The sequence below is a fragment of the Thunnus thynnus genome, chromosome 12 (genome assembly GCF_963924715.1).
Source record: "Thunnus thynnus chromosome 12, fThuThy2.1, whole genome shotgun sequence".
Taxonomy (NCBI): domain Eukaryota; kingdom Metazoa; phylum Chordata; class Actinopteri; order Scombriformes; family Scombridae; genus Thunnus; species Thunnus thynnus.
The window spans coordinates 23,875,063-23,900,906 of record NC_089528.1 but is presented as its reverse complement, the minus strand read 5'-3'; the positions used below and the strand labels follow the sequence as shown (position 1 = coordinate 23,900,906).

General features: G+C 41.0%; 1 protein-coding gene across 2 annotated transcripts in view; it reads left to right on the top strand.

Annotated features, from left to right (window-relative positions):
• Window positions 1-25,844, top strand: part of gnal (guanine nucleotide binding protein (G protein), alpha activating activity polypeptide, olfactory type) — a 46,938-nt gene that overhangs the window by 10,615 nt on the left and 10,479 nt on the right. Inside the window, exons 1-5 of one of the 2 annotated variants that reach the window (XM_067606442.1) lie at window positions 615-1,310; window positions 1,589-1,661; window positions 2,535-2,589; window positions 2,781-2,900; window positions 9,977-10,074. In XM_067606442.1, coding sequence (XP_067462543.1) covers window positions 1,172-1,310; window positions 1,589-1,661; window positions 2,535-2,589; window positions 2,781-2,900; window positions 9,977-10,074 — 485 coding nt within the window. In that variant the 5' untranslated portion in view covers window positions 615-1,171. Of the gene's footprint in view, window positions 1-614; window positions 1,311-1,588; window positions 1,662-2,534; window positions 2,590-2,780; window positions 2,901-9,976; window positions 10,075-25,844 lie in introns of those variants that run through there. The other variant, XM_067606441.1, reaches the window with a different exon arrangement.

Sequence of the window (25,844 nt, the reverse complement as noted above, 5' to 3'; positions counted from 1 at the left end):
ATTTTTGGTGAAATATTAGATGATTTGAACTTTTATTGAAATGAAACCATGTGAGAAGTTTAGAGGGAAAAATCACTATTTGGTGGAGCTGTTAACAACTCATAGACATCTGAAATGTGACCCCGACTACACACTGCTTTTTGTAAGACGTCAAAAGCCAAAAAGGTTGGAAACCACTGGTTTCATCTTTAATAATGTGTTATATTTTAAAAGCTTGTTATATTATCCATTGTGTCAAATCTTCATCTGAAAAGTAACTAAAGCTGTCAAATAAAATAAAAATAGTGGACTAAAAAAAGTACAATATTTACCTCTGAAATATAGTAGAGTCAAAGTATAAAGTAGCATAAAATATAAATACACAAGTTAAATACAAGTATCTAAAAAAATGTACTTAAGCACAGTACTTGAGTAAATGTACTTAGTTACTTTGCACCACTGGGTGAAGCCCAGTTTATCAGGGCCACCTCACTGACTGGAGGCCAACAAGAAGCAGAGACCCAGCCCTTCTGTGAAGCAGCTCAGAGCCGTCCGGGTTTCCACCCCTTCGCCGATTAGTCTGATAGCAGGATAGCGAAGGGCTAAATTGGGAATGGCTCCTCTCCCCTTTGCCACATAAGTTATAAAATGCTATATCAGTGCGGGTTGTTAATGTTACAGTTTAACGCAGGTTTGTTTTCCACGGTTACTTCCTGGTGCCACAGAGAGAGGCAGTGCTGAGTTAAAGAGACAGAAATACTGATAGAAATTCAGATAGAAAAAAAAAAACACTGAGAGAAGAGAGAGGGGCTGGAGAGACGCGATAGGAACAGTTGACTGGATTCCCAGAGATTGAAAACCCTCTCTCTCTGTTCTTATTTATTTATATTTTTTGACATTTCATCGTTTAACCGGCTCGTTATTCTTCGTTGGTTTGTAAACTAACAAACGGTTTGGATGACGGTTGGCTGCGGCTAAAGCGGAATTGTAACGGGGAACATATTCCTCCCTCCGACGGAGAAGCCTCTCGCAGAGATTTTTCTCTTTTCTTTTTTCTTTTTTTTTTTTTTTTTTTTTTTTGTAACAGTCGTCTCATTCCTGAATTATTTTTCAAAACCCACGATATCCTCCCAGGTGTTATTTTTCTTTACATTTTCTACGATTTCACAAGGAAGGGTTAGGGCGACGGAAGATGGGTTGTTTGGGCAACAGCAAGACTGAAGATCAACGCATCGACGAAAAGGCACAACGAGAGGCTAATAAAAAGATAGAAAAACAGTTGCAAAAGGAAAGACAAGCGTATAAAGCCACACACAGGCTCTTGTTACTGGGTAAGGCTGATTTATATGTGATGGCTCTCAGAAATGTAAGCTAACCGTAATCCCTTTCGTTTAACCGAACACGTAGCCCCATTTGACAGCGCTTGCAATAATATGTCATGGGGGTGGATATTGATGGAAGCGAAGCTCCACACAAGCCCACAATTAACAGGCTTCATTTCCTAAAACGTTTGTTCGTTTTTTTCTGGGGAGGGTTTACGCTAACCAGGATGTGCCTTTTTCGTGGTTTTATGGTGACATTTTCTCTATTTTATGGTCTATTTTCGAAGGTGCGGGAGAGTCCGGAAAAAGCACCATTGTGAAGCAGATGAGGATCCTACACGTCAACGGCTTCAACGCAGAGTGAGTGCTGTTCTGTACACTTATTAAACAGCTACATTAACGACTCAAAAATCATATTAATGCTTATTCTTTTGGCTTCTCTGCTAATGAATAAGACTGTCGAGGGCCAGAATATAGCCTGTGAATGGATTTTCCCCAGGCACTGCAGCGCCTGTTGGGCCCAGTATCCCATGCAAAGCAGCTAATATCTCTCTCCCCCCCTCCTCCTCCTCGTCGTCCTCCTCCTCCTCCTCCTCCTCCTCCTCTCTCCCTCCCCTCCGTCCGTCTTTTTTTTTTTTCCTCCTTTTCGTGTACATGTACAGTTATCATACATATGTGAGGATCTCAGTGTCACACAGATGCCAAATTCACTGTTTCCTGTTTCATGTGAGAGGGTGAAAGGTTGTGATCGACACAGGCCTATTGATGATTTGTTTTGCTGCAAGGCCTTGCATGGCATTGATCTTACCAGTGGTCTATTTTAAACAGGCCTAGTACATGTCAGAGTCCTGTAACTGTATGAATATCCTCTGTGTACATTAATATAAAGTATTTATCCAAGGGAGGCTGAGTTTTAGGTGATAGGGAGCATGATCTTGCATTTTTAAGATGCAAAAATGGAGAAAATCTTGACCACGGCGCACTATATCTCTTTATTTTTGCAATTTACCGAACCCCATCCTGCGTTTCACTGATACCTGCCCTCCCACCGGTACATACCCCACAGCCTGAGCACCTGTATTGTATGCATAATTGTATTAGAATACAGTCTAACCTGGCGGTAACCCCTGCCTCACTCATGACCACCTTGATGATAAATCTGTTTGTGGTGTGCTGTGGTTTTGATGTTTTCGTAACCGCTGCCTCACACACATCCATTCTGTCCCCATGCAGAGAAAAGAAACAGAAAATCCAAGATATTCGGAAAAACGTGAAGGATGCCATAGTGGTGAGTTTCATCTGTATCACTTCCCAAATGTGCTCAGCGTCTCTGTTGCTCAACCGACTGCAATCCCATTTCACTGATTATAACACGGGCTTACAATGAGATTTTTTTCCTGTATTTATCCTGATTAATGCTTGTTTTTTTGTTGTTGTTGTTTTTTTTTTTGTCTCCCTCCCACAACTTCTGCTTTGTAGACTATAGTGTCTGCGATGAGCACTTTAATACCCCCAGTCCCGCTAGCCAACCCAGAGGACCAATTCAGAATCGAATACATCAAAAGCATAGCACCTCTCTCCGACTTTGACTATTCACAGGTAAGACGTTCATAAAGTTTCTGTGAGTGTGTGTGTGTGTGAGTGAGTGAGTGCACAGATGTGAATAGATGTGCTTTTTAGCCTTTCTTAAAGTACATTTGTGTTTACGTGGGTGTTAGATGGTATGTAGCAAGAGTGTTCACTGTTTTTATGAGTCCTATGTCCAACAATTTATGTCTTGCTGATATAGCTCAGGGGTGCCAGATGTAACTTTGACATAACAGTCCTAATGTTTCTGTATTTTAATCCTGTTTATTAGGTGGTTAGGGGTATCTTTTTTTTTTTTTTTTTAAAACAAACCAAACCTAAAGGTCTTGTCTCTTGAAGGATATGAAGTTAACACTGTCAACTAACCTGTTTGCAATCAACAAGTGAGTTGATTCATGTGCTCGCTGGAGGTTTGATTCCTCTCCGTAGCTGGAGCCAGATGTACTGTATGTGGATTTGGAACGCGAGTCGAAGCACATGGGATTCTTTTCAGTGTGTGATCAGCCATTCGATAGCGCGGGGTCATGTGTTGGAAATGTAGATAATGTTTTACATAATTTTGAAAGTGTTCCTTGTTTGACACCGGCCGTGCAGCACCGCAAAACAGGAATGACAAATTAATATAGAGCTGTAGACAGACTGCTGGAGGTGGTTAGAAGTTTTTTAGAGTTTTTTTTTTTTTGGTTGGCACCTTGATGAAAATGTTAACATGGTACTATCTAACAGAGGAAGTACAGAGGGTTATTTGGCATTTTGTACACTGATCAGCAGTTTTGCTGTTTCTTTTATTTGAGTTAACGATGATCCCCGTTCTTATCATTACAGTACTAAGCCATTTTAATTGTTTAATTGTTGCTTTCTTATGTAAAAGGATATTTAGAGATACAGTATGCTGTTGCTGTATGGTGTATACCTTTTCCAACAAGACCTTAAAAGCTGGCCAATGTTGAGGCTTTATGGACTGATTTTTGGTTCTTGCGGTTATCCTCAGGTGTGATAAATACCATCATATATTACTGTACTTTGTCCTCATTGTGGTATTTTATTTTTTTGCTTTGCCACTTTACATGTTAGCATGATGTTTCTCAGCTTCCCTCTCAGCAACTTTTATTTAATGTTACATCACAAGAATACCCATTAAAAGGATTTGGGTGTTAATTTCCTGACAGGGCCCACTGTGAGTGTGTTAACAGGGCAGCAGTAGTCTGCGCTGCTCTGATGTTGTGTTGTGTGAGGGTCGGGGCCATGGGGAGAGCCGGCGTTGAGTTCCCAGGCCCGGCCAGGCCAAAGGGAACAACATGGCTCTGTTTGGAGTGTCTGTGCTTGTCATCAGTCTCAGGCTTCACTTGTGCCGTCAGTGTCACCACTACATTGTCACTTAGTGCCACCAGGCATGATATCCAATACAGCAGCGCAGGAACACGGCCAATCAGTAACCTGTGGCTTTCACCTGTTGGCGCCGTTTTGAAATGTGGAAGCGTATTTTACCTGGAAACTTTTGGGGGAGGTGATGTCATGGTCAGCCACGCTCTTGATAAACACGATGTTGAATATGTTTTAAAAGTTGTATTCGTGAGATACAGGAAGAAGAAGTAGAAGATATTTTTGGATTTCCTAATTTTTACAGAATGACTTGATGTAAAGGTTGTGAGTTACAGCCAAATACGGATGTGAAATTTTCACTATAGCAGCAACTAATAATGATTATTGTCATTTGCAATTAATATGCTTATTATTTATTTAAATTATCTATAAAGGTCAGAAAATGGTGACAAATGTCAATCACAATTATCAAGAGCCTCATGTTACATCTTCAAATATCTTATTTTCTCTGAACAGCAACACCAAACCCAAAAATATTCAATCTACAATGATGTAAAACAGAAAAATCCTTGCATTTTAGAAGCTGAAACCAGTAAATGTTTGTCAATCTTGCTTAATAAATGACTGAAGTGATTAACTGATTGATTTTCTGTCAATTAACTAATCATTTCAGTACATGACTTACCTGACTGAAATAAATACAAAAATCAGTACACTTTTATCAAACCAATTATATATAAAAGTATCTGAGTAATTTGGTATCGAGGACAGGCTCAGCCTTATGTCTTTATTATGGCAATAATGATAGAAATAGGGCTGCAACTAACGATTGTTTTCATTGTTGATTAATCTGATGATCATTTTCACAATTAATTGTTTTGTCTGTAAAATGGCAGAAGATGTTAAAAAAACATGGCCATCACAATTGCTTGTTTTGTCCAACCAATAGTATAAAACCTAAAGATATTTGGGTTTTGGAAATATTTATTGACTAATCGATTAATACTTTCACCTGTAGGTTGAAATCTTTGCTGTTGTTATCATAATATAGGTACATACAGTATATTGGGTATCATATATTGGTATATATATGGTATATCAGGTATCGGTATTTGAAGTGGCAGCTCACTAAAGGTTTTCCAGTCAAGAAAGTGAGCTTGTGAGAGAGCAGTGTTGTCGTGTGCTATTTCTGGTTATTTAAATAAGAAGGCGACAAGCAACAGAGCTATGGCTGCATTTTGTCATGGTCTATTGGAGGTACAGCTGGTGGAGAAGTTGGTGTCTCTCTTATTAAACGATGGACTTCTTCCCATTTAGTTTGTGAATGGTGACGCTGAGCTGTGGCTCATTGAAGAACCACTAATTTATTTGATTATGAAGGACTGACCACCAATATGTGATCAATGTTGCGCCACTAAACAACAAAATGGGCCTTGGAAATGCAACATACACACTGCTAATAGTCTTTTACACAGTAGAGCTGGTGTTGATATCTCTTTTGAAGTTTTGAAATTGGATTGGCATGAACCTTCATGACTGGCAACTTTGTAAAACAACAATATCCCCTTGTCCTGTATGTAAATCAGCATGCTTAGTTTAGATGGCCTTTAGTCTTTATCATCAAAGCATCCTTTTTAAAGAACCTTTTCCCTTCAGTAGCGAGGGATAACAGTAGGCCAGTGGAAAAGAAAGCACGGATACAAACGGTCGTCTATGCAAATGGAAACAAATGCCATTGCGGTAGCTATGCTAGCCACCCGACAGGGTCCATCAACTGAAGTGGAGCAAATTCAAATGAGCCCCGGCCCCTGTTTTTTTCACTATGTAGCTTTCTCTCCATCAGACATGTTAAAGACTACGTATAATCCTCCCCATTTGATGCTAAAACCAGCAGGTCACTGTAAATATTGAGTGGCATTTGAGACCTGTTAATGTGCATTGTATACACTCCCAACAAAAGGAAAAGGATTATAGTTGGCTCTTGTGTTTTTTTGAGGGGGGGTTTTCCTTCAAGATATGAGTTGCAGCCTGTTGTGGAAGGTGAGCCTCTCTTTATATATGTGCATTACCTCAGTCCAGCCCCACCCATTGTTGAACTGATCTACTTTTGTGTTTGGGTGCAGAATTACTGCACAGATGAATTGGCTAAATCCTACACGGTGGTCGGTTACACTTGTTCACACCAGTGACTGTCAGTGAGTGTGTAACTTTTATTTAATATTGTCTGATGTCAGTTTACAGGCCAACCCAGTAATTATGACTTTCTATTAAGGAACATGACCTGCTTCTTGCTGCTTTTGTTCTTCACCGCAGCTGTGAAGGGTAAACGCGTCTTTAGCAAACTCTTGTTGTTCAGGTTCTTGGAGATTTCACAGCTTCAGTCCTAGAAGTTTGTTTTTCCTCTAATTGATTACTTGTGGATCCGTGATGTGGGGCAAAGGGTGGCGAGGAGGGCTGATCCATTTTTGGAACGATGTTATGAAAGATGAACAGTCTCAAACAGTCTCTCCTTTTGCTTTTGCTCTCTTTTTTGGCTAAATTTGTCTGTACTCTTTAACTGAAGTAACCCATGAAAGTCAGGTCTCTGTGCTGGGTGACTGTTATCTAACACAGATATTCTATTCAAATCCAATAAATGTGATGATGATTTACTGAGGAGTTGGCCGGCCGGTCAGCTGGCTATTACAGTATGGAGGGATTTGAGGTTATTGGCCATAGCTGTACATTTTGCTTTAAGGCCAAAGGTCCCTTCAAAAACTTTACCCAAAGGAATCCCAGTGTCCCCTTGCGACAGAAGATGCCGGCCACAACCCGTTTGCTCCTCGACTTTGTTTTGCTTAGACGAATCAGATTTAGGCCATTTTGTTCTGTGTCAGCCTGACCTATATGATTCAAGTGAAATATTACATCACACACCTAACTTGATTTAACATTGAAACTAAGCAAGCGGTAAAGCTAAAAGTGAGTCCGCCAAGCCAAAAGCCATCACAGAATCAGCATCTCATGGTCGGTGATGGTGGAAAAAAAAAAAGGGGGTTGGAAGTAGACTGGGAAGAGCACAGGAAAGAGTTAAAAAAGCTTGTGTTAAAGCAAATTCCCTCCTGGTCTCTTTCTGTGTTATCAGTTCCTCTGTAGGGCACTGCAGCACACACTGCATTTATTCAAAGGCCCAGTGTCACACGCCTCTGTGGAAAAGAGCCCTGAGGACCATACTCTGCTTTTTTTTTTTTTTTCCCCCCCCTCTCTCTCTGCCCCTTCCACCCTCTACCCCGCGTTCTCTCTCCATCAATTCCCAACGTTTGCTAGCTCCGTCGGGCCCTTCCTCGGGTTTTTGAGCCCTTTCGTCGTCCACCGGTGTAAAAAATTTTAGCGAGACCCGTAGAACTAATAGGAGAAGAATGTAATCGGCACAGTTAAACCTTATTGATATTAGTTGAAGTGGAGTATGACTGCAACACAAGTGGAAGCAAATACAGGCGAGAAAGCAAATATGGCCCCATTTCCTTTTGTGTGGCGTCGCAGGTAAACGCTCTGTTACGGGAAACTTAAACTTATAATAAAGTGACGATATCTGGACATCACTTAAACATAGCGAACACGATAGCATCGCAGTGTTTAGGTTATTCCTGACTTACGCTTGAAGTGTGACACTTATATTCATCTGTAAGAAAAAAAAAAAAAAGTAAACAAATATTAATGTCTCTCTGTGAGACTTCAGCGGATGGGATCAGTGGATTTCCTCCATGTTGAACTTAATCACCGGATCTGCCGAGAGGAGATCTCCCGGAGCATGTGATCATTTATCAGGCTCTTTCTCCCTTTCCCTCTGGTTCGGGGCTACTTTCACCCTCTCTCCACAGTCAGAGCGCAGAGCCAGTGCTGAGTGCAGAGTCATGTGGTGGTTCCAGGCTAGAGGAGGAGCCCATCTGAAAGACATGTGCACAGGAGGCGACGAGGGATATTAGCCCAATCATCTTTGTTTAGGGCATACAGAGCGTCCTGGGAAATGTCTCAAAGTCATTGATAAGATGAGTTCTCCTCATAATGCTCCCCATTGTCCAGGAGCAGGAAGTCAGCTGAAGCACTGAGACTATGTATAGTCATTTACAGCATCATGCCTATGGATGGATTTTGCACAGCAGGAGTGCTGGCAATATATGTGTATTTTTTTAGGAGATGTAATTAAGTGTTTCAGATTTTTTTTCTGTATTGTTATCTGAACTGGATCACAATTAAGTAACAGCATCCGAGAGTACCACCTATGTTGCTTTAGCTTAGAGTTTAGAGAAGAGAGCTTGTGACCAGAAAGTCATGAGTTTGAATTCAGGAATCGCTGGATAAACTAGTGTTGAGGGAGTGAACGAGAAACTAGAATCACCTCCTTCTGCTACTGCTGACTAATTACAAATATCACTGTATACTTATTAAATGTTAAAACAATATTTTAAAATCAAGATTTCAGCTTTTACGTCACTCTGGATGCAAATACTTCAATGTGACCTTCTTTTTCCTTGAAGAACAATATACGAGAAGGTGATCTAATTAAGAAAAAGTGGCCGCCACTTTGAAAAGCATTTTTATTTGAAATGTCTAAAGACAGGATGCCACGTTGGCCCTTTTTTTAAGGCGACCATTTATAACCAAGTTATAGTCAAAGGAGTCCTCACAAGTGCTAGTATGTACATGATCAAATTTCAGCCAAGTAATTTAACTTGGATGATTCATGTGATTGATAATATATAAATGAATAGTTCAACATTTGGGGAAGTTGTATAGAGAGGGGATGTGGTTATTTTAGCTTAGCTTAGCATAAACACTCAGAAGCCGAGGGAACAGCAAACTGTCCAAAGTGGGGGAAAAATACACCTACCAACCTCTGAAGCTCACTAATAAACATGCTTGAACTCATTTGTTTAATTCATATGTAAGTAGAAATGTAAAAAGAAAATGAGCACTAGTTGAACGCTTGAACTATTTCTAGCTGAACAACAGTACATTCATCCACCAGCTCTAACGTGGAGGGTCTCTGGCTATAGTGTGGGTTACCAGATTGAGTCTGGGATAACAGGTTTCACTACAGGTTCCTGCACAGGCTTGACGCTACCAAATTAATGCTCCTGCTGGTTCGTGGTGGTGCCTGAGCGTGACAGTTCTTGGGACCCGGCTGCTCTACCTGAGCAACAGTAGATCAAGGAATAGATGACGGTGGTTGTGTTTGGTAGAAGTTTGTATGGATTATATTTATTTATGTAACTTTTAAGTGTCATCCTGGGTGTAGCTGAGAAACGGTGGATCTCTGGATAAATATATATTAAAACACGGGCACCGGAAGTTTCTATTCACTTTATTGGTATATTTAGCTACCTGCTTGTTATGGCAGCACAGGTTTCAACAACTATAAGTCATATTTTTCCAAGTACAAAATACAATTACTAAATATTTGGGGAAGTAATAGTGAGTTGCTACTTCATTTAAAGTTATGAAAACCAAGATATACTAACCTGTACTTACCTGTATTTTCAATATATTTAGGTTTCTACTAAGGTAACAGATATAGAGACTGGCAATTGTGTGTGTGCATGGTTTTGGCGTTTGTGTGAAAGTCTACATGAGTGAAGCTAATTGTTTTTGTTTAAGCCCTGAAAACAGTATGAATCTGAGTTCAAGGCCTCTGACCTTTCCATCACGACATCGCTACAAGTTGTCAGATCAATATGTTTTTGTCTATTATATAATTTATTAATGTTGTTGTTTTTTTTTCACAGGAGTTCTTTGATCATGCAAAGAAGCTGTGGGACGATGAAGGAGTGAAGGCATGCTTTGAAAGGTCCAATGAGTACCAGCTCATCGACTGCGCACAATAGTGAGTTCAAACATTAAAAGACTTTTTTTTTTTTTTTTTTTTTTGGTATGGTTCTGAGCTTCGGATACTTACGTGTTTACAAAAGATTCTTCATAACTACATATATTACATAATCCGTTATTTGTGCAGCTATAATATACTGAGAGCAAGACAAGTGAGGCCGGTTTATTTTTACAGTCTGTAAACGATTGTCACATCCCAGCTTCGTCCGTCCTCTTTGTGTCATGTTTGAGGTGAAGGCTCTGCGGTGTGTGTGTGTGTGTATGTGTGTGTGTATATGTGTGTGTGTGCTGGTGTCATGTCATATATGAATATGGCAGAGATATGTTTACTCTGGGTGTGGCAAGGCAAGCAGCAGTTGCATTCGTCCTTTGGAAAATTATACATATATCTCCTCACGTCAGCATGTTTGACATTTCACCATGGCAATATGCAAAGCCCGGTCTGGCCAGTATTAAAATGCCCACCTGCTGAATTCAGTGGGACTGTACTGATGTAACATTTGCTTGTAAACGTAAAGCTGTAATAATGTTATAGTTTAAATGAGTTATTTCTGCGTCGGTGATGGTAATAACCCACTTGTGGAGTTAAAAGACTATATTTTAGTGTCTCTAAGGCTGCACAAAAGCTTATGTGGGTCATGATTTGGTTTTGGCTATCACCTGTATAGACTTTTTCACAATTGTACAACTCTCCACATACTGTTAGGAAATACTGATAACTGTAGTGTGGCAAGGAACAGAAACTGGTGCCTCTTTGCACGGTGCCCCAGATTGTTTGGAAGGTTCCTATAGTACCTTGGGCCATCATAGGGTGCTGGTTGTACACAGTAGAGGGCCCCTCTCTTTGCCTGTAAAAGGAAGTTTGGATATGCAAAGTGACTCACTGATTACAGTGCTCTCCTTCTGCTTCCTCTCTGACTCACCTCTGGATTCACATGTAAATATGAGGACATGTACATGGTACAGACTCAGGAGCGCGGCCCGCTGAAATTTGTCCCCTCCCATCCCAAAGGTTGGCTCCCTTTATCTCTCGGCGTTCGGTCAAAGGCACACTTTATCAGTGACTGGGGATATTGTCTTGTTGTCAGTGATCTGTGAGCCCGCGTTACATGGGTGTAGTTTCAAGATGTTTTAAGATGGTAAAGCACGTAGACAAACAGTCTCTGTACTCTTTTTTTTTTTTTTTTTTTTTTTTTTCCTGAATATTTTCCGTTCCTTGAACATAAATTTGACTTCGGGTCAAGTCTTCCCTGGTTGCCCTGCCTGAAAGCAGCCTCCATAGAAAGGAGAGAGATAGTCAGGTGATGGTTGGAGAGTCACATGAATCTGTAAGGTGGAGCTGTTACAGTCCAGGGCCTGTGTTTGTCTTTGCTGCTCTGAGTCAGTCTGTCTGCGGTCGGACTGCACAATATTTAAATCCTGTGTTCATTTAAGTCAATATTCCGGTATCAGAATGATGCCACGTAATATTTTGCTATTATAAACATTTAAAATCATCTCTTATGTCCTTGTTACGACTCTGAACGCGCCGGTCCTCTGGAAGCTTAAATCAGACAGAATATTCTGTATTGTAATAGCTGAAACCACAGAGGCTTGGAACTAGTTCTGAAAATACAGATGTCCTGTGACATGAGTAAATATTAACAGAGTGAAATTAAGACGTGGAAAGCATAGAAAACGTAAACACAAGTACTGCTGGTTCATATATGAGAGTGCTTTTCTTTTCTTTCTGCCCATTTTGTCACTACAACAACTATCCAGCATTTTTTTTTTTTTTTTTTTTGTATCGAGGTTATGCTACATCTTCTCTTCTGAATCCAAAACGGTGCCAAATGACTGATGCTTATTTGTGAATTTCAAGACCGAACGCTCCTCTCTATCTGCACCCTCCTCCTCCTCCTCCTCCTCCTCCTCCTCCTCCCCTGAAGTCATTCATTTTTTTTTTTCTCCACATTTGATTGCCTCTCTCCGCTGCCCTTCTTACAATCCTCCTATCACTGCCTCTCTTGTCTCTCGCGTTGCCGCTCCTGATTGGTTAACAGCTGATGAGGAGTCGCACGTATGTTTGGCCAATAAATCACCATCAAGCTAACAAGTTTATATTACTGGTGTGTAAAGGAGATAAATAATGACTGTAAGTTACAGCTTCATGTGGTTTAGATTTTGCGAATGTACAAATTGGGAATTCAGTTTTAACACAGTAAATAATCATGCAGTAGCAGTGTGGTGGCTCTTACTGGATATGTGAGAAAACGTGTCTTTTTTTTTTATAGTTGTCAGTTGCATTTGATTTGATGAAGTGCACATATTATTTAGCGTTGCGCATATAGTTGAAAATAACATAAAAGTCCAAAATTAACCTGCTTAAAGCAAGCATCAGTGCCTGTCTTAGCCTGTCTATGCTTTTGAACATTTTCACATTTTAAAATCTCACAATTTAGTAAAAAAAAAATATCTCAATAGTCTTCTGTTGTCAGTGTTTTGTGTATGATTGATGTCTGGAATTTGTCAGACTGCGTGGCCTCTCACTTACTTCCTCTCTCAGTATTAACCTCTGTATGAACTCTTTGTATGGAGGGCATTCATAGATACTCTGTCCTACATGGCAGCAGACCTGTCTGTGTGTAAAGGCACACGCACACACACATATACACACACCTATTGTTGTTATGACCACTTAACTACACTAACTGTTCTCGGTCACTATCCTGGAAGTAGTGTAACACTGGCAGACGGCTTCAGCAGCCAACTGTGTTGAAAACAAGGGAGCAAAGTTCACAGCGTCGAATTTTGGTTTGTTATTGATTCCAGTATTGTTTGATGAATATCTGCTTTTTCTGGCTTTCTTCTAAGTTTAGAAAAGACGTGTTTGACTAGGAGGGCCTGTCTGTCAGCTTTTCCTCTTTTGTTTCTCAGTGCTAGCTACCATTTGAGCTAGCATTAACTCATCTTCCTCTTATCATAATGCTAGTCCTTTTTTTTACTTTTTTTTTTTTTTTTTTTTTTTTTTTTGAAGTTTATGATCTCCACTCCTGCTGTCTGGTCTTTTTTGTATCGAACTTCCACGGTTTTTGTGAAGTAGACCACGTCTTAGATCGTCAACATGATAAGAGTGCTCTCAGCCACTCTGAGAGTATATTAAAGAGGAAGTTGGCCTGCATGCGGCTGTTTGTGGGAGGAACAGATTGGCAGGCAGCAACCTTACATGCTAACAGTCAAACACAATAGATATATTGTTATGAAATCACTGTCAGATCAAGGAGGAAGACATGTTGGTTTTCTATAACCATATGACATATTTAGATGGTGTGAAGGCAGATTATATACCTCTCTCTTGTCCTTCAGAGACCTTGCTCCACTGGCAGATATTTTTTCCAGCAGGCCTAACGCTGGACGGCCCATCGGACAAAGGCACAGGAAATAAGCATGGGCCGATGGGGAGTGCTTGTTATGCCAAAGAGCATGTCCGTATCGATGCTTTTGGAATCCTGTCACCCATCGATCCGCCCTCTGCATTGCACATTTATACGTTTTAAGAGCACAGATATGTGTCTGCCAGTTGATTGATTATGAGCTATTTTCGGCCGTGGCGGGCTGGTTCCATTGCAATGCCTTGGATGTGTCAACGGCAAAATCAAACACTTTTTCACATGCAAATCTGAACTCCCAGGCCTCTCGCTTTTTTTTTTTTTTTTTTTTTCCTCCTGAGGCGAGTGTTTGTTGCAGTCCCCCAGCAAATACGACACACTTCATATACTCAGGTGTTTCTAGCCGTAGTGGATGATTGTCATTCGGTGTTAGATGCCGTCAGGGCTGGTATGGAGGTCTTCCCGTGTTGTGTGCTCAGTGGTGGTGGAGAAGCAGAGGGGACTGGGCCAGAGAAGAGCTGCCCTGGATGGTGCTGGAGCTGGAGTCTGGGAGTGAGACTAATAGAAATGAGGCTATGAAACAGCTGAGCGACACAGCTGGGGGTTTATTCCTGCAACCAGAATGAGGCCTGGGACAGAGACAGAGCTGATGCTGGGTTAGGTACAGGAGTGTGACGAGGCTGGAGTTTGTTTTTATTTATTTATTTTTTTTGTGATTAGATATGATGTTCCTCTGAACATAATGAGCGGGCGACTGAAGCCTCCCTCTGTTCAGTTTGTGTCAAAAGATCACCGACTAGTAAAGCAGCACCATGCTTTTTGTCTAAGGTTGATACACCTGGAGACACTGCTAGATATTGATAAGAATGATGGATTTGGCAAAACTTATTTGATTGTTCCAGCTTCTCAGTTTTGAGGATTTGATGATTTCTTTGTCTTATGTTGCGTTGAACTGAACATCTTTTGGATTTTTAAACCATCGCACAGCCAAAACAAGCAATGTAAAGACATCACCATGAGCTTTAGGAGATGGTGTTGGATGTTTTTGTCTATTTTCTGTCATTTTTTTTAGACCAAAAGATTAATAGAACAATCAAGGAAATAAGTGGCAGGTTAATTAATAGTGAGAATTAGTTGCAGCCCTACTTACCTCACCTAAATGTTACTAATACTTTTATAACGTCCCTATTTTTTCAATCCAAATGATCATCCCTCTACAGCCATTAATCCCCACAATCCCATCCAGAGTGAATGGCGATCGCACCACACACACACACACACACACACACACACACACACACACTCCAGTAAATAACACACATGAATGCACAACGTACAGGAAGATGAGGCTTGGCCCTGACTCACCCTTCGTTCTGAAACAAATATCAGATTGTTCTTGCTCTAGCCAATCCAGAGATATTCACGCTTTTTTGGCACTTGGCCATTGATCCTAATGAGGATTAAATGAAAGAGCAAAGATCAAATATTGAGGGAAAGTGTAGGCTATTCAGGGGCGGATTGGAAAGCGGGTATCATCATCACACGCTGTTAAAAGATGTTAATCACAACAACACGCCCTGACTGTAACTGTTGTAACTGTGCTTAGAAATGTGAACTGCAGTATTTTGAAATGGAAAAATATTTGGTCAATTTGAACTTGTGCTCACTGGATGCTTGAAATGAAGTACAGCCAGTCAAAACATCGTTATTTTGGCAAGTCGCTGCTTCGTAATTAAGGATTTCGAGCACTCTGTCTCATCCCTTCTGTCAGGAGAAGGACATTTTTTCAGTACCTTGATAAATTATGGAGTTAGATTGTGTTTTTAATTAAATAAATCAAACAAACGAGATAAGATTAATGCAGTTTTCATAGCGGTTTAAACTCACTGCATCACATATTCTTAAAATGTGCGAGGAGCGTCGTAGGTATGGACGTAGCGTGGTGTTTTACAGCTGGAACGGGGACACCGGCGGTCTCCAGCAGTCCCAGAGTCTCCTGGAGACGGGGCTGCGGATAGACATCTGTAAAGCTGGGGCCTGGTTCTCGGCCTAGACTGGTTGGGGCTGGGGTGTAGTGCTGGTCACGGGACTCTGTCACCAGCCTGGGGGCCACTGACACAGTCATCTGGGGCAGTAAAGTGCTAAGAATGGCCGGCATTGTCAGCCAGCCCCGGCCCCTGAAGGGCCTACAGAAACAGAGGGGCTACGCTTCGCAAACAGTGGCTTTCCTCAATAAGGAGCCTCTTCTGTTCACGGAAGAGCCTGAGAGAGCGATATTTATACACCGGCTGCATGTCACTGCTGCTTTTTTCCGTCACTGTTAAGTTGCTTGATTTCTTCATGTTTGAGCTGATTCGACGTCCACGAGGCTGATTGTGAAGCGTCTCTTATCTCCTGGTGTTTCCTACATGTCTGAACTCATCTGCGTGTTTGTTATATTTCAATGTAATAACTTTTTTTTTTTTTTTTCCTGATAAGGTTGTTTTCAACACATAAACAATTGTTTTCCGTAGTCAGAGCAGCGTTTGAAATTGTGTTAAACCTTCATGGAGTTTATTGTTTTGTCCGGTTTAGGGTTTTCATAGTAAGGAAAGTCACAATAATCATTTATGCAACATTGAGAGTTTATGATTCTCTTTCACAAAATATTAAATAATCCATGTCTGTAGGGGTCATGATGATAAATGAATGTTCTTTACTTGAAACTAGAGAGGCAGTGATAGAAATAAATGAGAAAAAGGAGGATTTTTGTAAGATTGGGTTCAGCATTTTTTAGTTTAAGTATCATAAACTCTCGTCCTAAAACAAAAATGGTGGACAGCTGAAGTCACACTATGCAGCAGCTCCAACACATCAAACAATGAACGCTACAGAGAAAAAAGAAACATGAAAACTCTTGCAAAGCAGCCAGTAAAGTAAAATGCCCCAAACAATGCTTGTAAAACGGCACCAGTTTTATTTTTAAAAGTGCTTTTGAATACATTTTGTACTATTAATGTTTATATCTATTTATTTTTTGGTATGCTCATACTTTTTGAGTGCTTCATCCAGTTCCAGTAAACAAACTCTTTAAAAAGCAGATTCCACGTCTGTGCTTTTAGGCTTTTTAATAACATAGTAAATGATGATAACTCAAATATTTACGATGGCGCAATTCAAATCACAATCATAACCACACCTTTCGTAAGACATAAGTACTTTCTTCATAAAAGTAGTCATAAAAAGCCTTAATCCAGATTAACAAAAACCTTTGTGTCGCTTGCTAAAATCAGATGACCCTGCTGTCAGCTGACTGAGGAATAATCAAAGGGGGCACTATGGAAGTGTGTGTGTGTGTGTTTGTGTGTGTGTTTGTGTACAAGTGTTTGAATATATCTGTGAGTGTGTGTCGTTGTGTGATTGTGAGCATGATTTCTGAGGAAAAGGAAGGAGTGGTTTTGAGCTGAACTGTAGAATCTGATCTACTGGAAACTCAGTGGGACTCCATCTACACAAACCACTGTCCTTAAGGTTGTTAGAGCCCCCTGTGGGACTGACTGACTCTCTCTCTCTCTCTCTCTTTCTCTCTCTCTCTCTCTCTTTCTCTCCGTCTGTCTATTCGGCCCTCTCTTGAGGCCTGAAAGCGACGGCAGAGAGGATGTTGCAGAACACATGAGAACACATGTCGTTCCCCATATGAAGCCTTTTCCAAAGTGTAAACCTTTTTTTTTTACAAACAGGGCGTTATTTAACGTTTAACAGTAAGACGCTACTGTAACTGTTAATGGCTTTTTTCTGTCCATTAGGTAGGTGTTTTTTTTTTTTAGTAATAGAAGTACTGTGGATGTTGTTGGAAGTTAAAATTGTGGATGTTGAGTCTAGAAAATCTCTCAGCCTGCCCGGGCATTTGGAAACAGTTAAGACAGCCTAAAGCTGCCCAGCATAGCATGCTACATATCACAAGATTAGCTACACTGCCACTGTGTTTTTATTTTGTTTCTAGAGACCAGAGGCTCTGAGCAGCCCCGTATTCAGTTTAGTCAATGAGTTGAATCATATTTGAAAGACTGCACTGCTGGATGGAAAAAAAAAAAAAAAAAAGATATATATTTTCAGTAGTATGTCTAAAATGTAAATCTGTCAAAATGCAAAGTATGAGGCTCCTTTTTCCTATAAACAAACTTTCAGTTTTTGTGTTTATACATATATCAAATGAGCAAAATGGTGTCACGTTTCAATTGTTTTTGTTCCGTTTTTAATTGTTGGTTCAGTCTCTCTGATCTTTAACATGAGCCGTGTTGCAGAGGAGAAAAAAAAAAAAAGGGAATTTATGTTCCACTTAAAGAAGGGGAATTGTAGCTATAAATAGATTTTTATTTTTGGGTTCAAATGTGCGTCCATTTTAAAGGACAGACAGAGACACAGAGCGAGGCTAGTGAATGGCGGATATCTGCGAGTCTGTTACTGTGTGCCGACTACATACACACACACACATACCTTTCCCTCTCTCTCTCTCTCTCTCTCACACACACACACACACACATATACACACACACACACACACACACACACACACACCCTGCTGTTGACCAGGAGTGTAAAGGCACAGACTGCTGGAGGACAGCAGTGGCGCTGCAGGTTCCCTGCTCAGAGATTGTGGAATGGTCGTCCATAGACCCTCCTCCTCCTCCTCCTCCTCCTCCTCCTCCTCTCCCTCTCTCTCTCTCTCTCTCTCTCTCTTCACTGAGGCTCCCCCTCCTCTCTCTCTCCCCCCCCTCTGTCGCTCCCTTTTCTCCCCCTCCCCTTCCACCCCCCTCCCACCCCCACCCCCCTTAGAGCTTATGTAAACTAGCTGTGGAGCCAGGGCAAGCTGAGGCTATTTTTAGCAGCAGCACTGCAGAGCAGAAACTGGCGGAGGGTCACGTGTGCGCAGCCGAATCAAAGGGAGTATCCCGGCAATGCGCTGTAAACAAAGGGAAGGTCAGTAGCAGAAGGTGAGACACAAAACGCCTCTGTGTTGTTGGCTTTGTGTGTTTGTGTGCGTGTATGAGCGACTACGCACTGCCTGGCCATACCTTCTCTTTTCTTAATGCCCCGACATAAAACACATCATCGCGAGTGTATGAATGCACCCATATGCTTTCCTGCTCGCTCTGTCTCCCCCTACTACACACACACACACACACACACACACACATACACACACACATACACAGCTCAACCATTTCTTCCACTGCTAGAGACGAGGAGGGGTGGGGGGGGTGGGGGGTAGCTGAATTGATCAAAGCGGGGTTTGACACGCGAGGAGACATTTTGCTGTCTAATCATGACAGGGGCTCCCAGCTCCACACTCTCTCCCTGTTGCTGCCAAGCCGGCCTATCAAGAGTGAGCAACAGCAGACTCGGAGCCATGCAGAATCCATCAAAAAAAAAAGCACATGACCACGTGTGTTAGCACTGACATTAGCATGTTTTGTATCACATGGGGGGGTGGAGGGAGGAGGGAGGATTGGGGGGGGGATTTCAAACCCTCGTCTGCTCAGTGTTTTGGCCCTGGTTGTTGTTGAAGCTCAGGTTTGTGTAGCTTGTTGGCCCTGGCTAGCATGGAGGCTAGCAGTTAGCAGTGACCAGCCACACCCAGGCAAAAGGTCTCCCTCCACCTCGGCCACTAGTCAAACAAGCCTCAACTTTCACCTCCTGTGGAATGTGGTCAGAGCGGGTCACAGAGCTATTTATAGAAAGCTTTTATATTTTTCTGTCACAGAGGTTTGTTTGCCTAGACAGTTTGAGCTGTTGGGTGTTTCATCAGGGCCAGGCTGAAGGAGGTAGCTCGGAGGCTAACTTAAGTAAACATCTGGCTCCGGCGCAAGCCTTCGGTTCGGCGGTTTGGTCGGGTTTCTGCAGTTTCTCCATACTGACACCCACCAAAGAGATTTGGACCCCGTCTCAAAAGCGCCCTGACAAGAGAATATGTTATGTAAGAGGAGCATCCGGTTCCTCTTTGTATGCGTTTGTGGTTCTTTGGAGTGATACTGGGCCTTAAAGCAATATTTATTTAGAAATGTAATTCTGTCCACACCTGATCTGTTTTTACAGCTGCAACGGGTTAAACAAAGGCGTAATGTACTTACATGTCCCTTTGTGCATGTTAGTTTCTAATTTGTCTTTCTGTATCTAAACACTGGAAACGAGAGTTGAAACATTCAACACAGTAGTCGATCTGCAGAAAATTATGTGCAACTGTTTTGATAATCAATTCATAATTTAAGGCAGTTTTTGAGCAGAAATACAAAACATTTCCTCCTTAAATTGTGCTTTTCTTTGTTTTATGTGATGAAAATATTTTGGTTTTTGACTGTTGGTCAGATAAAATGACATCATCTTGAGCTTTAGAAAACTATGATGGGTATTTTTCACATTGAGGAAGTAACAGAACAAAAATAAGATGAATCAATACTGAAAATAATCTAAACTGTGTACTTTTTGAGTTTTGACCTCCCTGATTTTGACTGAAAAGTATGAATTGTTTACCGTAATATCTGTAAACCCACAGCAGACGTACTGTGATGTCATCCTACTCTTTCAAAGAGTTCTCATAGTAAAAACAAACAAACAGTTATTGTCTTAGATGACGTTAATGCTGATTGATTGATTCTAATAGCAAACAAATGCAATCATTTGATAACAAATGAAACTCGTACCACCTTTATTTCTAGATATTGTGTTTGTCCTGCTACTTATAGTCCAGGATATTCAGGAAGTGGTGGTAAATCAGCTCAGGATTTAATTTCACCAAATAACAAATTAAGTAGAACTGCGACGATTAATCAATTAGTTGATTGACAGAAAACGGATCTGCAACTCTCTCTTGTTCCAGCTTCTCTGATGTGAATATTTTCTGGTTTCTTGAGTCTTCAGTGACAGTAAACTGACTATGTTTGAGTTGTTGACTGTCGGTCAGGACAAAACAAGACATCTGAGGACGTCACCTGAGGTTTTGGGAAACAGTGATCAACATTTTTCACCATTTTCTGACATTTTATTGAGCAAAAGACTAATCTATTCTATCTATTTGATAATGATTAAACTAGTTTCAGCCCTAAAATTAAGATAAGTACTATTTCTCTGAGGATCTGCTGGTATTATCTGCGGTACCTGTGTGCGTCCTCTGACCCTGCTCTCACCTGTTCACTTGCAAAGCAGCTACACCGTACGCTCATTACTCTGCATAGATATCCCACTAATCACTAACGCATCAAATCACCTCCAATCACGTTCCCTTGATCTGCTGGCATCACAGAGACGACAGAGGAAACCGGCCTGCTGATTTGTACACTAGCTGCATCCCGGCAGCGCATAAAGCTGCTGCGAGCTTGAACCTGAGTCGTCTCCTAATGAAGGAGTGAATTACTTTTGGACTTTTTTTTTTTTTTACAAAGCCGTCACGGTTTTAGCAGTTACCACTTTGGCCATAAAGTGTCATTTTCCAGTGTGCATTAGGGTGGCCAGGCCCATCTCACGGGACTCCTATTGACTGCTCCATGACTTGTAACATCCTTATCAATTATCCCCACTGTTCGGCTCTCAACTCGTATAACCCCCGTCTTAATTTATCACAACTGCGCCTGTCGGGTTGTGACAGTAACATATAACTTGTGTGTCTTTTTATATGCTATACAGTACACATTACATTCCTCCCCCCTTCTGTGAAAATGTGACTTATTTTTGGTTATGTGCTTGAGATGGTGGCACTCTAAAATAATCTGTCTTCATAAGCCTAAATTTGCTTTGCCCTCCCACCAAACACACACACACACACACACACACACACACACACACACACACACATACACTGACACACATACACTGCGGAAAGCTAGCACAGAGCATGCTTCTGCTTTGTGTTGATGTATGGGAGAGTCTGGGAATGGAAGGATACAAGTGCAGCCTGGCTTAGGAAGAGACGGGGAGATAGAAAAAGAGAGAGAGAGAGAGAGGAGTGGTATGGACCGACTGGGGTTGCCATGGGAACCCAGCTGCTAAAAGCAGGCAGGGTCAGTGTGGAAGAGTGTCTGTGTGCAGCAGGAGCGAAGGGATGCCACCCGGAGGCCGGTTTGTGAACTACACAAATAGGCACACGCAGCAGGCCCCTCGCAGCTCGAGTTCTGGATTTATTTCATTCAGCAGAGAATCTTGATGTTTAACATCAATAAATAATTATACAATAAAAAGATTTAGAGGGAAATTTGTGCTTTTAAACAGAGAATTTCAATCCCCTTGTGTCTGTTTTGTTAATTTCTACTCGTCGCCCCTGTTTAGCTGGTACAGCTCGAGCTCAAGCTTATGCAATCTGCACTGATACTGTAGACTCCCCCCTCCGCCCCCCCTGTCTGATATTAGTCATTGGTTATCGACTTTTGATTAGGGGAAAAGAGGAAAAGCTCATTTTCACTGGGTCACCGGTTGACTTTGCAAGCGGAACAACTAATTTGACATGGGAGGACGCGGTTGTTTACGGGGCGAGAGAATTGAAACCCCTGCTCGATATTGTTGATTAGACTATTTTTACTTGGTTTTCTATTTTTGGCGCAGACTAATTCAGTAGCTGACAGATAGTGTATTGATGTTAGGCTTCAGTATTATTTTAGAAGAACCCATAAGTCAATTTCACTGTGAGAACTGTAGTTCGGGAGCTCCACATCAGGCCCCTCTATGCCTTAAACACTGAATTTTGGGGGCTGAGTCTATTTTTAAGCAGTGGTAATGTAATGGTCCACGTAGACGTTGAACAGAGACAAAAGGGCATTACAATGTATTTTACATTTTTATACAACACCTTTCAAAACCATGACTTGATGTGGCCCTGGAAGGCGAATTGGCGGCCTTGAGATAAAGCAGGCACTTTTGTTTACACAAGATTTGGTTTGACTTTCAGGAGTGTCTCCGTTCTTGCTCCTATATTTAGGAAGTACCCACTGAGCCGTTGATGGATTTGTCTAGTTTCAGATCCATCTCCCAAACTGCACAGTGTTCCTGTTTGGATGGATGAGTTGAACCCAGGGCTCAGATCTTTCCACCAGGTGACCAGGATCCTGCACAGCTCCACCTTCACTTTCTTTTTTTTTTTCTTTTTTCTTTTTTTTTTTAATGTGTGTGTGTATGTGTGTGTGTGTGCGCTGCCGCTGCCGCACGTGGCTCCGTGTGCTGTACCAGCTCAATACTTCTGACAGTCTGTGTTATGTGATGAGCTGTGTAGTGCAGCTGGTTGTGTTAGGATACTGGATGTGTTTTGTAACAGAAGAAGACAGATGAAGCATGAAGTTAAAGTTCTCGGATTGAAATATTAGATTACAGTTTGTTTGACAGACATAGGATTAATACGAATATGAAAGTATGAAAAGTAGAGCTGAAACAATTAATGGATTAGTCGATTAATTGGCGACTGTTTTCATAGTTAATTAAGCGGTTTAGTCGTTTTTCAAGCAAAAAATACCAAATATCATCTGTTTCGAGCTTCTTCAGCGTGAAGATTTGCTAATTATTTCTGTTTTTTTTGTTTTACATTAAATATCGAGGGGTTTTGACTGACAAAACCTTTTTTTTTGTTACTTCCTGATATTTTATAGACAAAATTATGACTAGATGAATATATCAGCAGATGAATTGATAATGAAATAGTTAGCTAGTTGTTAGTTGGAGCCCTAGCCCCAAACTTTAAAATTGTGATTCAGGATTTTTAGGTTTAGTTTTAAATGTATTTATTTAGTGTCATGTTAAGTTATGTAAACTTAAGTAACAGGCAGTCATTGCTGTTGCTTGTCATGTTTCAGTTTTTGCACTTCCCACAGATCATGTGTTTGTCCTCTAGTGTGGTCAGTCCGGTGACGCTGAGCACTATTAGTTTTCCGTCAGTCATCTGTGACTTATTCCAAATAAATACCATGGATTATTATGTTAAATAGCTCTCTTAAATCATGGCAAAATAAACATAAACTACAACTGAACTACAGTAAATATACAATACAGTAATATATGTACAGGCCCCAAAACCAAAACATTTAAATGAAGCGTTACTTGCTAGAAACAGTGTGATGTTTGCTGCTGCCGTGTTCAGCAGTGAGTTTTTAAAGCGCTGTCACCAGGCAGCCGGAGACTAAAGTGAAAGTCCATTATGCTGGCCTGAGCGGCTCAAAATATGGAAACTATTGATTGGATCCTCTGCACTGCTAATTAAAGAAGCTCCACTATTTGTAAAAAGTCAACCCAATTATCAAATGAGCACATGAGGCTGGGCGCTGTTGGTTGGTGTGAAGGTTGCCTGTCTGTTGGAGTCTGTGGGACTTTTTTTTTTTTTTTTTTTTTTTTTTTTCCCAGTTGCAAGTTTTCACTTTCTTTTCACATGTTCTCAAGTGACTCTTGGGTTTTTTGAACGTGTCTTGTCTCATGCATACAGTTTATTTTGGCACAAATTACAATGTTTCAATGAAATCAAAATCATCTCTGCTTTGCTTGTTTGCTCGTTTCTTTGCGAGTTCTTGTTTGTAGCTTTATTTGTTTTTAGGCTTTGTTTGTTTATTTGTTTGTTGTGGCTCTCTGAAAGCGACCTAAGAGCTCGTATCAGTGCTCTGGTTCAGGATGAAGCCCCTGTAGAGCTGGGTGACCCATGTCCCCGAGCCCCAGTATGAAGTGTTTTAATGCCCCCGCCTCTCCACTACCACCACCACCACCACCACCACCACCACCATCATCTTCCCTCTACCCCCTTTCTGCTCAATGGGCAGCAACATGTGACCTGGACCACGTGGGGCTGAGGCCTGAGGCCCCCCAGCATCAACTGTCCCTCAACATATTGGTGTGTGTGTGTGTGTATGGGGGTGAGGTTCTGGCTGTGTGTATTCATGCTTGTGTCTGTGTTTTATGGAAAGATGAGGCCAACAAACACAGAAAGACCAGGCCAAGTCAAGTGATACTGTCCACAACAAAGCCTATACATAGCAACACAGACTGGCCCGCAAGATGAGTACAATGTGTTTTGGCTAAATACAGAGACAACCCAGCCCTGCAGACAGAAAGAGAGGGACTGTAATAGACAAAATAGTAGTGGATTTTTTTTTTTATAATTCAACCATCTGATGAAGAAGAAACCATATGAACAGTCATGAAATGAAAGTAAAAATGTCTCTTGATGTGGGGTAAACAAGAAACTACCACTGGATGTATGTGGTTTGACAGTTCACAGACTGTGAACAGACTCCGAACAGAAAAAAAAACAAAGCACAAAAAGTGGAAACAAAATCATAACAAATTATAAATCATAATTTTTATATCTGTATGCTGCGGACACATTAATAACCGAGTGGAAAAACCGGCGGCCTGTTATCCCTCAAATCCACAAATTTGCATAGAATGACCACATCCATAAAGATCTCTGATGCCAGTAGGGAGGAAATTGAAGAAACCAACACAAACCACAGATTTCCCTGGACATGAAACCCAGCTCGTCTATTTGTAGCACTCGACCAGAACAGCTGTAGTCACTGAAAACTGCACCTAAACCTTTTGATAAGGCATTATCTGGACGGCCACTCCATAATCAATGTTATCTTTTTCACCGTTTTTTTTTTTTTTTTTTTCCTGGATCCAGGACCCTTGTTCTTTTTTCTTGCTGGGTACGAGGACTATATTTGGCTCTCCAGTGCTCTACCAATAGTACTTCTGTCACATGGCAGTCACAAAGCGCTCAGTAATTATAACCTAGCTAGGTTTCTGCAAGGAAGGCTGACTAAAAATACTCCTGCATTGTTGCAGTGATGGGGCAAAAGCTGGAGATTGGTTTTGCTTATGTTTTTGTGTGTGAATGTGTGTGTTTGTGTCTGTGTGAGTGATTTTTTTCAGATACAGTCTGATGGGTTTGCAGGTTTGTGTCTTGGTTCCAGTGAAGCACTACCTTTTTAAATAGATCATTTTATTTATCCATGCTGCTGAGTTGATTTCAGATTAGTGTATTTGTCTTTATATAAAGATGATGTGTATAGTATCTATTATACAGTAGTGCTTGAAACATATAGTGATGAGAAACAGTTTTAATTTTTTGAAGCACAAATACCAAATATTTCCTATTTTCACCAAGTCAATCATCACTCGTGATGATTAACTGAATCCATTTATAGGTTTTATATACAGGTTTAGATATACGGGAGGTTAAAGCTGATATAACAAGCTATTTGATGACATCACATTGGGTCGTAGGAATCTACGGTGGACATTTTTTAATACTTTTAGACATTTTATAGATCAAACAATTAACAGAGAAAAACACATTAGTTGCAGCCGTCATCCAATAACACTGAACATACATTTTAAATGCATTTCCTGCTTCAGAAAACATTTAAAAAGCCTTTTTGTGAATGTTTGGGGAACC